The 16,259-nt window shown below is 43.0% G+C and overlaps 1 protein-coding gene across 3 annotated transcripts in view; it reads right to left on the bottom strand.

The window, feature by feature from the left end:
- Positions 1-689: 689 nt before the first annotated feature.
- ALKBH8 (alkB homolog 8, tRNA methyltransferase) overlaps positions 690-16,259 on the bottom strand; it is a 51,643-nt gene continuing 36,073 nt past the window's right edge. For 2 of the 3 annotated variants that reach the window (XM_032360573.1, XM_032360572.1), the window contains exons 9-12: positions 12,254-12,405; positions 9,078-9,334; positions 2,456-2,605; positions 690-1,615 (exon numbers count right to left, since the gene is read on the bottom strand). In XM_032360573.1, the coding sequence (XP_032216464.1) occupies positions 1,067-1,615; positions 2,456-2,605; positions 9,078-9,334; positions 12,254-12,405 (1,108 nt within the window). In that variant the 3' untranslated portion in view covers positions 690-1,066. The remainder of the gene's footprint in view (positions 1,616-2,455; positions 2,606-9,077; positions 9,335-12,253; positions 12,406-16,259) is intronic. The other variant, XM_032360574.1, reaches the window with a different exon arrangement.

A 16,259-nucleotide genomic window follows, 5' to 3' on the forward strand; every position in this document is an offset into this window, starting at 1 on the left:
CTCCTTCTGGAAACTCAACGTAAATAGTAAGTTAACTCAGTAACTACGACATAGTTGTAGGTGAAAACTGCTGATTGCACCCAGATGAGAACCAACTATGAATGAACTAGAAATACCCAATGGAGACACCGCAGCTTCAGCATTACGGGCATAATTAGGTCTGACTGACAATTCTAACTTCTGCTACTTCGACAAAGGAATTACAAGAGTGTACAAGGGTTGCCTTTAGCATCTAACTCAATGCATTAGGGGGACCAGTTAAATCTTGGTAATAAGCTACCGTCAGGATTAGCGGTTATCTCAGCCATTTAAAAATAAATCTTTTGTTCTCATATATCCTCCCACTATCTTACTTTCCCCCAGGGCATTCGGCACCGTCTAGCACACAGTGTCTATTTATTTGCTTATTGTCTGTCCTTCTACAACGAAGTACCAGGAGGGCAAGAGCTTTTGTTCTTGTTCGGTGCCCCACACCCAGTTCCTAGCACAGTAACCGAGGCATAGTGGGGGTTCGGTGAGGATTTGTTGGATGACGTTCCTACTGAGGTGTGGCTATTATCTGATGGACTAACATCTTACCGAGCACCTACTATGTGCCGAGCCCTGTGACAGTAGGGCGAGGGGACAGAGTGTTATCAGCTGTGATTTCACAGAGTTAATCATCAAAGATAAAACTTCAGACAGTTCTCTACTGACCAAGAATATTTTCTTTATTAAAATGTTGTACAATGACATCACTAAGATTCTACGTGATTTAGGTCAATCAGTAACATGTACAGCATAAGTTTATCTTCAATGTGCTGTTTTCTCGCCCCAAACACTTCACGGACGACCTCAGTCACTTGTACAAACACCCTGCTCCTCCCCATGTAGGGGGATAAAATGAGGTCAGCCACAGCAGGGGACAGGATGGGTCCTGAGTAACCTCCGCTCCCAAATTTCTCTCAGGCGTGCTCCTCTGGGACTTTTCCACTCGTTTTCTCTTGAATGAAAAAGACAGTAAGTTTAACCTCCTTTAAGAAACCAAGTGAGCCTCTCTTGCCTGTCTCTGTCTTCAAGGAGACAATCAGACCTTCTGAAGAACCACACACCAGTTGCCCTGGTCATAGTAGCTCTGCAGCAGGTGGACACCACTCAGGGTCTGGCAGGCCGCCTCCAGCTCGCCCTCACGGAACACGTGGTAGTAACGATGGAACACGGGGCCCGGGGCCGATCCTGCCGCACCAACGGGCTTGTCCTTCCCAGGGCTGCCCTTATGGTGCCAGGGAACAAGTAAGTCTTGAGCATGAAAAGAAGTCCTGTTAGTGTGAACAGGTAGCCTGGCATCCGTGACATCGCTGGTGTTACCCCCTTCCCCCGGGCAGTCGGGAATGGCTGGGACACAACATGGGGCGTCCTGGTCACCCACGTCAGGCACCTGCCCTCCCAGTGACTCGGGCACTGCTGCTGCATCACTGTCCGTCTCCTGTTCCTTTCCTTGGCTAACTCTGTTTTCTCTAAGATACTTGGATTTCTTCTTATTATATTCCTGTTCCATCGCCCAGACATAAATCAGTGCTGTCCCGCCAGGCCTCAGGAGTCGAACAAGTTCTCGGAGAGCCGCCACTCTGCGCTCCTAGTGAAAAAAAACCACGTTGCCCTTTATCGACCAGGAAGAAAGGCAGAGAGCAAACAGCAAAGTGTAAGTGAAGACAGGGCTGTTTTCATTATGATGAACAGCCCAGAAAATCTCGCAAAATACAAAGCAAAAAAAGAAGAAAAACGGAAATTTTGTTCTGTGACTGAGGGAGTGAAAAGTGTCAAAGAAATAGGGAAAAGGGCATTTTTAATTGTGTTAATAAAGCAGAAAGAAGCATAGGTGGTTATCCACTTGATTTTGTTTTGAACTCAGGTAAGCTGGTCAGGTGTACAGAAATGCCTGGTAATGCCGGCTCGGGGGAGTCTGTAAAATCATTGCTTAGGTTAGGGGAGAAACCCCGGACACACGGAAAAACAAGCTGTTTTTTCTTATAAGAAAAATATAAAACATTAAATTCACTTGTTTCAAAACCAGGAACGTCTGTGACGAATTAAAAGCATGAGTTAAGCTCCTCAACACCTGAGTTTTGAAAAAAGAAGACAAGCCGGCAGGAAGGAGACGAGTCAGGGAGACGAGTGCGGGCCCTGGGCCAGGGAGCTCCCCACCGTCTGACAGCGGAGCTGCGGAGCCCCTGGACCTCGGAACGCTCGGGCCGGCCGCAGGCAGAACCAGGCGGCACTGAAAGCGCGTCCCCCCGCCCACCCCGGCCTCGCGGGAGCTCGGGCGCCGCGCACCTCCTCTGCGAAGGAGGCGAGGGGCCGGGCCACCAGGGAGAGGACGGGGCGACCGGAGAAGCTGCGACTGGGTCCACCGCAGCCACCCGGGAGCACGTCCTGCCCCGAGCTGCAGTTCTGGGGAGACCGACGCAACACTCACGGCGGTGGCGAGGTGGTGAATCACGGCGATGGAGAGGCAGGCGTCGCACGAGCCGCTGCGCAAGGGCACGGCCAGCGCGTCCCCGACCAGGGCCTGGAAGCGCCGCTCGCCGCAGATGTCCACGAGGCTCCGGCTGCGATCACAGCCGATCTGCGGCAGGGAGAGAGAGAGAATTCCGGAACGGGTTGATTGGACATCCCGAGAGCCCCCGAGCCACGGCGTACCCGCTACCACACGCTCGGCGGTGGGAAAAGCTGGGAGGTGGGGAGAGTCTCAGTCCCTCCAGCCGGCGCGAAGGCCTGCCGGGTACCGCAGGGCAGCCTTTCCCTCGGCACCGGAGTCGAACCGAACTCGGAGCCGCGCGTGGAAATACAAGGAGCAGAGTAAAGACGACAGAGGTGGACACGGGAAGTCCCCACTGGCATCCAGTGCATCACCCACCAGAATCCAGAGCTTTGGGTAACGGGAACCATCCCCAAAACACATACTTCTGGTCCATTGTGGGGGGCTACAGGTGTCTCTCAATACAAACTCTACTGTGTTGGCCCCCACAGCAGGAGGACAGCTGCAGTCTTTGCCTGCTTCTTTTTACCTTTCAATACATATGACTGTACAATCAGAAAATAAAATCCCCAAACAATAAAAAAGTAAAATAATTAATTTCATTTTTTTTAAAGCTTTGAGTCTTGTTCTGTTCAGCACTTAACCCATATACATCAAGAATAAAGTGCTGAATTCAAACTTTGTAAAATGCTATTTAATGAAACCTTTTAGTCTAAGCCAACCATTGTAGGGGAACAGCAGCGTCCCTTCATGTCCCCAGGGAGGGAGGCCTCTTGCGCCCTCCGCAGGGGCCTGGTTCTGCTTGACATGTTTGAAAGCAGGACTGTCCCTCTCCTCTCCAGCTCTGCTGTTATTTTTGTACCCAGTTTTGCTGTTTAGTCCCGAGAGTATCCTGTGTGCACGTGTGCGTGTGTGTGTGTGTGGAGGACCAGAGCAATGCAGAGTGTACACAGGTAAACTGAGAGACGATGTGGGGAGCGGCATGAGAAATATTAAATCACTAATTAATAATTATCCCCAGGTATTTCTTCTTAACTCATTCTCTACAAGAGAGAAGAAGCAACGTGAAAGAATTCAGCAGACAGAAGCGGCCTCCTCAAGCTTGGATTTGCTCATTTGAATTTAAGATGCAGTGACCACTGATTATTAGGGTTCCCTCAGTCTATCCCAGAAAAAGAATAGAGTCCTCATGTCAAAACAAGTCTTAAATCACGCTGCCATGCTAGTTAGACTTAATGATGAATCTGCTCAATTTCTAAGTGGTATTAAACAGCTTCTATATTCCATCCCAGGGCTGCATTAATCTTTGAAGCATAATGAAAGGCACCAAGCTAGAGGTAAAGCACAGCAATGTCCCCTTGATATATCCTAAGATGAGAAAGTACGAAGGCTCACTCCTAACAACAGCAGCGCAATTCCCAATTGACTCCTGTCTCTACCTCCGTGGGATACATAACTGACTTACTACTTTTATGTCTTTTCTTCCATATTCTATGCTGCTGAGCCAGCAACCACAGTACCAAGCTGACAATACTACTCACATAATTCGTGTATTACATTCCAGGGCTTGTCACCTTATTTCACAATAAAATTCAGTTAACGGAGTCAGAAGTCTCAAGTTGGTCCAATTCTGACAGATTGCTATAGATCTTGCTAAAAGTCAACAGGAAAAAACCTTACTACAAAACAAAAACTAGGAGAGAGAGCTCAACGAAGAAGGAAAGTTATTGCCTGAAAACCACAAGAAGGCAGAACAAGGAGAAGAGCAACCAAACCAAACCAGAGGAAATGTCCTTCGTCCCACTGCCAGGCCGCTGCACATCTGTATGGGCCCCCCCCCCCCCGTGCCAACAAGAGACGGGGATGGTTTGACTCACAAACCAGCAGGTCGAGGGGAGACAGGACTCGTGCCTGGTGCACGTCCTCCATCCTGTGCTGATTCTGCCCGAGTCTTACACACAATCTTCGTCAAATCATCATTAATTTGCTCTCTTCCCTTTCTATTTTTAAATTTCTGTAAGTCTTTGGAACCAAGGAAAGCACCCAGAATGTGAAGGGTTCCCTAATCACATTGCATAATGTCAAGTGTGACAGAATATGGCTTATTTATAAATACATTTATTAAAGGACTCATGTAAGGCTACGTAATTCTGTGTGCTGGACAGTCAGTGACATGAAAACACACAATGGCTGGGCTTGAAATGCGTACTTACTAATTTTTAAAATCTTCAACAAAACATTAAACATGCAATTCCTGAAAGCCTGGTAAAAAATGAAAAAACATTCAACCTAGTGGTCAAAGGTGCAAACTACAAAACAAGGTTTCATTTTTCTTCCAGTGAAGTATTGAAAATATTTTAAAACCAAAACACACCACAGTGAGGGCAGTAAGAAAAACTGCCTCTGAAGCGCTAGGACAGTACAAATGGACGCCACTGATTTCCAAGAGCCATCTGGTGCACCACATTTTAAGGAGGATAAAATGTTCACAACTTTTTTTTTTAAGTAGGCTCCATGCCCAGCACAGTCTCATGCGGGGCTTGAACTCACGATCCTGAGATCAAGACCTGAGCTGAGATCAAGGGTTGGCTGCTCAACCAATGAGCGACCAGGCACCCCAAAAACATGTATAACTTTTGACCCAATAATTATTCTTCTAAAAATTCATCCAAAAAAAAATTATCCAAAAGACAAAAAAAGCTAAGGAAGCTAAAGAAACAAAACAGAATTGCCTTTTAACTGGAACAGCCACCAGATAGGCCAGCAGACTCTGTATTAAAGACCTCAACCCTGAACACACACCCTGAAGTTAGCTGCTGCTATTACACGGCTAATGAGGAAGACTTGTCTCACCACAGGTAAGTCATCCGCCCCAAGTTAAAGTAGTTCAGTGGCAGTGCAGAGATTCAGACCTGGGCTCTTCTCACTCCAAACCCCATGTTCTTCCTTCCTGTCAGACTTTCTCAGGGAAGATGCTTGTCCCTGCGTCATTTATAAAAACCCCACACTGAACATGAGGAAGCATCCAGTAGCCTCTCCCTCACTGAGTGTTATCAAGTGCAGGAACTGAGGAAGGCTACCCACTCACATGGAAGTATGAAGAGATACGAATGAGTCATCAAGGTGTACGCACACTCGGGACGATACAGGTTACAGGAAAAACACGGGAAGGACATCTCTCACAACAAAGTACTCTTTTAGGGGGTTAGGATTACAGGCAAACACCTTTCCTTTTTGTCCATTTTCTGAATTGTAGCTGTATTAGTTTTATTACTTAAAAAAATACCACACTTTTAAGCTACTAAGGAAACCAGCAAGATGGGGAGAGGAGACTGGCAGTAAGGGGCTGACAGCACGCAGAATGGGCAAAGCCCGTCAACTACCATGAAAACAGCAACCAGAAGTCTCAAGCTAAACTAGCTGAGTGATCTAGGAAAGCCACTAAACGTCTGTTTAGTCATAAAAATGCCAACTTCTTAGGGCTGAGATGAAAACCAAACGAAATGATGTGTATTAAATGCTTCACTCTGCAAATGTTATAACGACTACACAGAACAAAGCGGGGACACGACTTCTCATCCTAGGTTCTAGATACACAGAGAAATCCAGGCGTCCTCAGTGTCTGTCACTCTGAGTGAAGGCCCAGCCGTTCGTTCTGAGTCTGTCCCGTCTCCTTCAGGGTTACAGGACACAGCACCGTATATTCCGCTTTGCATGTGAGAAACTGAAGGCGAACTCACAGGTTTGCTCCTCGCCGCTTAGCAAACCATCGACAAGCTTCCATGATGTGCCAAGTAGCTGATTTCTGCCACATCTGAGATGACAGCCAGCTGTTCTGTCAGCAGAGTCGGCCTTTAAGATCTCTGTTAGCAGAACGCCACAGAGTAAAGACCCTGCCACCAGAACAAGGTTCTAACACTTCTCCTGATACCATGGAACCTTGGGACTGTTTTCCTGTTGGTAAAATGGGAGCGGTAGTAATGATCTCCTACACCCTGTGAGAAAACACAGCTCAGCACTTCGCACACACTGTTAGTGGCCATTCTGTCCTTTCCATTACTGGGGTAGTCAATGGTTCACACACAAAGCAAAACAAAAACAGAAATGTTCAGAGGGTCTTAAACAAACACATCTCCAATTCTTATCAACAGATAATTGGCATCATTATTATTAGTAGCTTTGCAATCCCAACTTTTTACAGCAACCCAAGAAAGTCTCTACAATGTATTAAGTAGTTATTTATCTGAGAAATTTGGGCTGAAAGTGGTCTGAGACCAACGCAGAGAATCATCACTTAGTGAGTGAGTCGGGCTGAGCTCTGGGTACGTACTATCTCATCTACTGCTAGGAAAGGCGGCAAGTTTCCTAAAGGTATAAAGTCTTTGCTTACAAAATTTACCTCTGAACATAAAGGCAGCAGCCAGTGCTAATGACAGAAATGAAGAGTAACTAAAGATATCTAAAAAATGAAAAGCAGGGATGCTTGGGTGGCTCAGTTGGTTAATCACCTGCCTTTGGCTCAGGTGATGATCCTGAGTCCCAGGATCAAGACCCGCATCAGGCTCCCGGCTCAGCACGGAGTCTGCTTCCCCCCTCACCCTCCTCCCTCTCACACACACTCTCTCTCTCCAATAAATACATTCTATCTCTCCAATAAATACATAAATCTTAAAAAAAAAAAAAAAAAGATACCCCTGGAACAAATAATACATTAGATGCTAATTTTAAAAAAAGAAATAAGAAAAAAAGAAAAATACCCCTGAAACAAATAATACATTTTATGTTAATAAAAAAAGAAAAAGAAATTAAAAAATGAAAGGCAGCTTATAAAACAATTTCCATGAGGGCTTAAGCTAGTATTTAAAAAATACATTTTGTTAAGGAATCATGTAATAATATTATAAACTTTTTTTTTTTTAATTCTGAGGCAATCCTATGTGTGCAGACTCAGAATGCATGCCCCAGGTGATACCCCCTCATAAATATCAAAAAAATGCACATATTTTCAGGGTCAAAGACGGCTGCTCAAAATACATTCAAATACACAGGCGGGAGCTTCAGCAGCTTCCCTCTGCCATCCATGACTCCATTTCTGGTATAACAAACACCGGACACAAGGCATCTTCATTCCCGCACCGAACCAACACCTATGGAGCCTTCCCAAGAGGTCAGGCCCGCAGCAAGCTCTGCAAATCGCACGTGCCAACCACAAAATGAATATAAATAATGGGAATTGACTATACTTGTGATTTTCTAATTCTTCAACGTGAATTCCTTCTTGAACAGATTCAGATTTTGGCAAATCATGTTTCTCAACTCTAACAGGATAAGGCAGTCGGGAGGACTCCGTTCCACCCAGCTTCCCGGCCATGGGTGCCGTCGGGCTCGATAAAGCTGTGGGTTAGACCACGAAGGTGCAAGAGCAGAGCTCCGTGAGGGACGTTCTGGACAACACCTGAAGATGACAGTGTCAGAAGACATCACTCTGATTTTAAGTGGCACACAGAGAATTCTTCCACATGAACAAATCTAACTCATTAGACCTTATTCTTCTTAGACTAAAATTAAATTATAAACATGATGACAATACATGGATACTAATGTCTTATCTCGATGAAATAAAATCTGTCTTCTAATGCACGAACTCTGCCTTTCCTCAATCGCAGCATAACTCACTTTGCTCATGGAAGAAGTAAAGATACAGATGATGCGCAAGTGATGTCGTCCGAGGACCCATGGGTGCGCACTGCTCTCGCTGTCCCTATCCACCCTCCTGACTTTAGTCCTCCTGCCCCTAATCTTGAGAAAGGGAGGCTTCGGTCCTCTCAGAGCAGCGCTGACATGGGGATTTACAATAATGCACCAGTGTAGGGAGAACCATCTCCTTCCTAGCACGGCAGAAAAAAAAGTGGACCGCAGGAAAGAAATCACAGCAACTAGAAACAGAAATGTGGCAACAGAAAGAAGTGGATTCAGATCCTACCCCTTGCACTGTAACCTCGATCATATGGTTTAAGCTACTTAAGCCCTGGTTTCCTCAAGAGTAAGACACCAACAAATAGTAACCTTTATTTTTTCCTACTGTGAGTAAAAGAACACTATATTTGGCATCAGAGGCATGGGTTCAAGTTTCAGCTCTGTCCCCTAATTACAGGACATCAGGGAAGTAATATAGTCTGTGAGTCTCAGTTGCTTCATTTATAACAGACAGATGAAAATATTAGCTTTAACTTCCTCACATTTAGAAGGATCAAAGCAAAGAAAGCGACTTCTCTAAATATCCTTTCTGACCTGTGAAAAGTTTAATAAATTTAAGATAGTTTTACTGATAAAATAATCAAAATCTAAAGGGAGGGGAAAAACACAAACATACACTACAAATAATGGCATTCAGGCCCACAAATTCTCAGGGGAATAAAAAAAAAAAGGAGTACTCATAAATTTTCCATCTGTTGGTTACAAATTTTCATCAGTGACCTAAAAAACAGCATTCTAGCAGAAGGAAGAAGGTGATAATAACAGACAAAGGCAAAAGGGAGCCAGAAGCAAAGTGACTTACCATGTATAGATCCTGATTGATGCCAAGATACTTTCCATTTCCACAGCCAACATCGGCCACTAACGAACCACTTGGCAAAGCTTTCAAGAAGTCCACGATGCGCGGCCATGGGGTGTGCCTCGTGCTGCTGAAGTGCCCGGCAATCTCCTCGTAGACCCGATGGACGTGCTCCCGCTCCAGCTGCGAGGCTTCTCGAGCGCTCCCAGGAAGCGATGGGGAGGTCTGCTTCGTCTGGCTGTCACAGACCAGAGGGTAACCTAATGGAAAAGGAAGGCAATACAAACCTCTTCTTTCTATCCAGTGGTTCATACGGTATCATGTTTTCTTAAATGATCTAGCAATTCAAGGCAAATTCAATGGTAAGAGATAAGCAGGCTCTGATTTAACAGTTTAAAAACAGCTCTTACCCAACAAGTCCAATTTCGTGAGTGAGGGGCCAAATAAAGAGAAGGGGAAAATCCATCTGCAATAGGACATGAACTGCAGTTCTATAACAGCCTAACAATGCAGGTGCCTAGTTCATCCGGGGATGAAGGGTCCTTTAATTTAGGAAAGCATCTTGATGGGCCTGGCCTAACCAGAAGAAATGTAGCGAATTCACAGGAGTTAAGGTTTTTCTCTTGGTGAGCAAAGGAAACAGGAGCTCTGGGGCAATACACTAGCACTCTGGGAAAAACAACGAGACCTAGGAGAAAGTGTCATTTGGTTATGACCACAGCATTTAATGAACACCATTTGAAGCAGTTTGTACAGATGGCCTCAATTCTTACTGTAACACCATGAGCTGGAACTACTGCGTCCATTTCACAGATGAGGACACTGAGGCACAGAATGCTAAGTAACAATCCTGAAGTGACAAAGATGGTAAGTCACAGAGCAAGGATTTGCACGCAGGCAGTGGGGACTCAAGAGCCCACAATCTCAGTGACAACAGAATCAACATACCCTAAGGAGAACACCATTAACTCAAGGAGATGACAAAAGGAAGTTGAGGATACACTGTTATCCTAATTAACATCCTAATTAAATGGATTCTGAAGTTGTTCCCTCTTCCCTGCAACCCATCTAACACTCTTTTTTTTTTTTAAAGATTTTATTTATTTATTTGTAAGAGAGAGAGAGAGCGAGCACAGGCAGACAGAGTGACAGGCAGAGGGAGAAGCAGGCTCCCCGCCAAGCAAGGAGCCCGATGCGCGACTTGATCCCAGGACGCTGGGATCATGACCTGAGCTGAAGGCAGCTGCTCAACCAACTGAGCCACCCAGGCGTCCCTCTAACACTCATTTTAAATCCTTGCCTGTTCTCTGTTAATTTCCCTTTATCTATGGCCGAAGTCTATGAGCCACATCTTTCTACTGCAGCAAAGAAAGGAGGAAAGAGCGGTGCTCCCAGAAAAGCCACAGTCAGGACAGAGGCAATAATGAGAAATCACGTGGCAGCTCAGAAGTGGGCCGCAGTGTACACAGCTTCGGGAATTCTCCCTAACTCTAATCAGAGGGGGCCGAACCTCAAGAAAGAGATGGGAGAGAGCTTGTCTCTGCTACCGTGTGAAGGGCAACTCTAAACATTTCATGCAGAATTTAAGAAAACCCGACGGCTCTAACAAATGCAGGTGACAACAGACGGGTTACCTTGTATCTTGGGCACATCAGGATTACACTACTGCATACGCGACAGTGACCCTAAGCCGGTCCTGGCAACATTTTACTGTTTTAGAAATTATAAACAGCTAAGTAATCTAAAGAAAGGGGCATTCCATGGGGCGCCTGGGTGGCTCAGTGGGTTAAAGCCTCAAAGCCTCTGCCTTCGGCTCAGGTCATGATCCCAGGGTCCTGGGATAGAGACCCCGCATCAGGCTCTCTGCTTGGCAGGAAGCCTGCTTCCTCCTCTCTCTCTGCCTGCCTCTCTACCTACTTGGGATCTCTCTCAAATAAATAAAATCTTTTAAAAAGGGGGGGGGCAACACTTATCCTTAAAATTTCACAAATTTTGACCAAAAGGATCCAAAAAGATGGCCTTGAACGTGAAAAACCTGTGTAAACTGAATATACAGTCAGACCTTCTATACTGTGCCTTGCGTTCAACTAATTTCCACAACAAAGAAACCTGCAGAAGAAAACCAGCTTGTCTCTCCAACTGTACCTCAGGTTCCTCGAGAACAGGAACCTTGAGAAAGGTCGTGCTTTAATTTTCTGTATCTTGTAAAACTAGGGACAGTGTCAGACATTCAACAAATATGAAATGCACTTTTTTAATTGATACAAAAATTTGCTGTTTCAAGGTCTCAATGACACTTTTAGCAAAAGAAACAAAAATTTGTTTTAAACTTCACTAACATCAAGATAACAAATATAGCAAAAAAAACCCCCAAAAGATATAAAATATACCAATTTTAAGTTTTCTACCACATACTATTTACAAAATGAAAGAGATTTTTACTCAATGAGTCCAAGACAATTCAGAATAACATCTTGACAAGTTTTTGAGCATTTCTTTTATTCCCTCTTAGATTTCCAAATTGGCCCAAACACAAACTACTGTTTATGCCCTTAGAGTATCTACTTACTTGGAACAACTGGTCATCTCTAACTCCTCGCTAGGTTAATTAGAAATAATTTAGAAACTTGACAAGCTGTTTCCAATAAAACCTACTTTTGTACAACTGATATTTTAATGGCCTAAATTTTATTTAGCACTCTCAACTGTGCCTTCAATTTAAAAAAAAAAAATGTTTAGGGGCACCTGGGTGGCTCAGTGGGTTAAAGCCTCTGCCTTCGGCTCCCGTCATGATCCCAGGGCCCTGGGATCGAGCCCCGCATCTGGCTCTCTGCTCCACAGGGAGCCTGCTTCCTCCTCTCTATCTCTGCCCACCTGCGATCTCTCTCTGTCAAATAAATAAATAAATAAAAATCTTAAAATAAAAAAAATGTTTATGTGGCATCCAACTATGCTTAAGTACTATATGTAGGGAAAAATGAAGATGAATAAAATGCATTCCCTGCCTTTAAGGAATATAAACTCAATGGGGGTGGTTAAGAAAAATCTACATTACACAGAATATGAGAAATGCCATTAGAGAAGTTAAAACAAAGCTCTCCATGGTTCTGATGGGACTTTAAAAGATTTTTACACTAGATTTACTCCATTTTACAGTGGAACCAAAACTATATACTTACTGCAATTACACGGTGTTTGCCTCACTTTCCTAAATGTAAACGATGTCCTTATTCCCCTCTTGCTTAAAGTTAAGTCGCCAACATCACTGGTGATAATTCCACCTTTATGACCCTTGGATGCTTGAACAGTATCAAATTTCCTGGGTGTGATTCTAAAAACAACAGTCAAAATAATTTATTTAACATTGTATTTAAAAAAATATTTCATGTCTTTTTAAAAATATTAAGGGAACAGACCAAATTAAGAATTTACGGCAAAAATCTATTGGATTCCCCAAATTGTTAAGCACTACAGAATAAAAACAAAGAAATAGAAGTCTCTATTTTTTAAAAAGTTATCTTCAGGGTAATAATAAAAGAATGTACACTAACAAATTATTCAAGAAATACAAATAGAATAGTAACAAATATTTAATTTTTTTTTTTTTTTTAAGATTTTAAGTAATCTCTACACCCAATGCGGGGCTTGAACCCACAACCTCAAGATCAAGAGTCCCATGCTCCTCTGACTGAGCCAGCCAGGCACCCACAAATATTTAATTAATACTAATTCTGAGGAAAGAGAAAACAAGGAACAAATAGAGCAAAAAGGAAACACATAAACAGTAAACCTAAATCCAATCAATAATTATGTCAAATGTAAAAAGACTGTAACATGCAATTAAATAAAGAACAAAGAATGTCAGAATGGGTTAAAAAAAAAAAGTCCAATTATATGCTGATTACAAAAGTCAACCCCCTTAAAATAAGGACATAGAATGGTTGAAAATCAAGATAGGAGGAAAAAATAAAAAGATACAGGGGCACCTTGGTGGCGCAGTAAGTTGAGCATCGGCCTTCAGCTCACGTCATGATCCTAGGGTCCTGGGATCAAGTGGCCCATCGGGCTCCTTGCTCAGTGGGGAACCTGCTTCTCCCTCTCCTCCCCATTGTGTTCTCTCTCAAATAAATAAAATCGTTTAAAAAGGGGGGGGCACCTGGGTGGCTCAGTGGATTAAGCTTCTGCCTTCGGCTTGGGTCCTTGGACCTCAGGGTCCTGGGATCGAGCCCTGCATCAGGCTCTCTGCTCAGCGGGGAGCCTGCTTCTCCCTCTCTCTCTGCCTGCCTCTCTGCCTACTTGTGATCTCTTTCTCTGTGTGTCAAATACATAAATAAAATCCTAAAAAAAAAAAAAAAAAAAGATAACATACAGAAGGCAAGTATTTTGCATGTTCCAAGCAAAACCAAAAGGAAAGTGGTATAGCTATCCTAAACAAAGCAGGCTTCAAAGGCATAAATACTGCTAGAGATGAAAAGGGACAGTGAGCTTGAACTCATGACCCTGAGTGATCCAGAGTCTGATACCTAACCAACTGAGCCAGTCAGGAGCCCCAAAAAGGGACATTTCATAATAACAACAGTGTCAATACGACAGGAATATATAAACACCACGTATATTTATTTATATGCCTCTAACAACACAGCCTCAAAATATATAAAGCAAAAAGCAAACAAAAAAATAACAGGAGAAACAGACAAACACCTAATAATCATTGTAGCTTTGAACACTTCTTTCTTAGTAAGGGAGATCTAGTTGAGCGTCAAGATCATCAACATCAGAAAACCACAGATAACAGAACAGTTCCAGGCCGCCTGACATTCTCACCAGTACTTGGTATTATCTGAGTTTTTAATTTTCATCATTTTAGTAGGTGGCAAGTGGTATGAAATTGTAGTGGGTTTTTTTCTTTCTTTTTTTTTTTTTAAGACTTTTTTATTTGAGAGAGAGTGAGTGTGCATGCACGAGTGGAAGGAGGGGCAGGGGAGAGCATCTTCAAGCCGACTCCCCCCTAAGCCTGCAGCCTATCTCAGGACCCATGAGATCAAGACCTGAGCCAAAACCACGAGTGGGATGCTTTACCAGCTGAGCCACCCAGGCACTCCTGAAACTGTGATTTTAGTCTGCATTTCTCCGATGACTGAGGATACTGTATCTCCCCCCATGTACTCATTAGCCATTCACTGATACTTTCTTTGGTGAAGAACCTGTTCAAACCTTAAGCCCAAACCTTTGTCAGATACATGTATTCTGGATATTTTCTCCCCATGTGTGGCATGCCTTTTCATTTTTTTAATGATATTTTTTTGACAAGTAAGTTTTTAATTTTGATGTTCTTTTTTTCCTTTTATAGTGTGTTCTAAAATCTTTCTTTAAAAACCTCTGCCTACCCCAAGGTTGCAAAAATATTCTCTTGTATTTTCTTCTAGATGTTTTATAAGTTTTACTTTTACATTTAAATCTATGCTCTACCTTGGGGCACCTGGGTGGCTCAGTCCATTAAGCACTAAACTCTTGATTTCAGCTCAGGTCATGATCTCTGGGCCATGAGATCAATGAGATCAAGCCCCAAGTCAGGCTCCACGCTCAGTGGACAGTCTGCTTGGGATTTTTGTTCTGCTTCTCCCTTACCTTTGCCCCTCCCCCAGCTTGATCATGCTCATGCTCCCTCTCAAAATGAATAAATAAATCTTTGGGAAAAAAAATCTATGATCTACCTCATATTACTCTTTTTGTTAATGGCTATGAGGCAGATCATGGTTCATTTTATATCCACAAGGACATAGTTCCAGCACCACCTGTTTATAAAGTTTCCTTCCACATTCAATTGCATTGGTGTCTTTGTCAAAAAGTAACTGACTGTGGGGCTCCTGGGTGGTTCAGTTGGTTTAGCATCGGCCTTCAGCTTGGGTCAGGATCCCAAGGTCCTGGGATTGAGCCCTTCCCTGCTCAGCGGGAAGTCTTCCTTCTCCCTCTCCCTCTGCCTGCTGTTCCTCCTAGTTACACTGTCTCTCAGTCTGTCAAAAAAAAAATTAACCGACCTGATATCTGAGAACATATTCTGCCCCACTGGTCTATCTGTCTATCTATACACCAACACTACATTCTTTTTTCTCTCTCTCTTTTTCCAGACAGGCTCGACATCCAGCCTAGAGCCCATCATGGGGCCTGAGCTCACAACCCTGAGATCGAGACCTGAGCTAAGATCAAGAGTTGGACATTTAACAACTGAGCCACCTGGGCATCCTATACACTTTTTAGATTATATAGCTTTAGTAAATTTTAAAATCTAGGTAGAATAAATCCTCTAACACTATTCTTCTACTTTAAGACTGTTTTGATTATACTAGATCTTTTATGTTTCCTTATAAATTTTAGAATCTGCTCATCAATTTCTATAAAGAAGTCTTCAGATTTCTAATTGGAATTACACTGAAACATTAGATAAACTTGGGACAAATGATAACAATATTAAGCTTCCTATCCCTGATAACGGCATCTCTACCTCTTCATTCATTTTGGTGTTCCTTAATTTCTCTCAGTAGTGCTTCATGATTTTCAGTGTATATGTGTTGCATAACGTTATTTTTGTTAAATTTATTCCTAAGATTTCAATCTTCTGAGTCCAAGTTTTCTGCTGGATATACCCTACCTAATCTGTCTCCTTTAGAGGTGCGTTTTACATTCAGAGAGAACATGCTAAGCCTGAAAGATCTCAGCAAGTTATTAAAAAGCATAATTTCATACTTAAGTGGTTGATGCCTCTTTATAAGGAACTAGGTAAGTTTTTTCTACACATCTAAAAAAGAGAAAGTTCAACCATATAATTAAAATGGATTTGATCCTAAAATGAAAAAACATAATGTATTTCAGTTCTCAATTTTCATTTTGTCATTGTTATACTATTACTTCAATCTGTTGTTAGAAGTCCCAAAAGGCAACAAAAGCAAAAATGAACAAGTGGGAATACATCAAACTGAAAACCTTGTGCACAGTGAAGGAAGTTATGAACAAAATGAAATGGCCACCTCCAGAATGAGAAAAAATATTTTATGTTATATAACTGGTAAAAGGTTAATATCTAAAACATATAAAGAATTCCTCAATAGCAAAAAAACCTTCTAAAAAATAGGCAGAGGATCTTAATAGACATTTTTCCAAAGAAGACATATAGATGGTCAACAGATA

This window comes from Mustela erminea, chromosome 9 (genome assembly GCF_009829155.1).
Source record: "Mustela erminea isolate mMusErm1 chromosome 9, mMusErm1.Pri, whole genome shotgun sequence".
Taxonomy (NCBI): domain Eukaryota; kingdom Metazoa; phylum Chordata; class Mammalia; order Carnivora; family Mustelidae; genus Mustela; species Mustela erminea.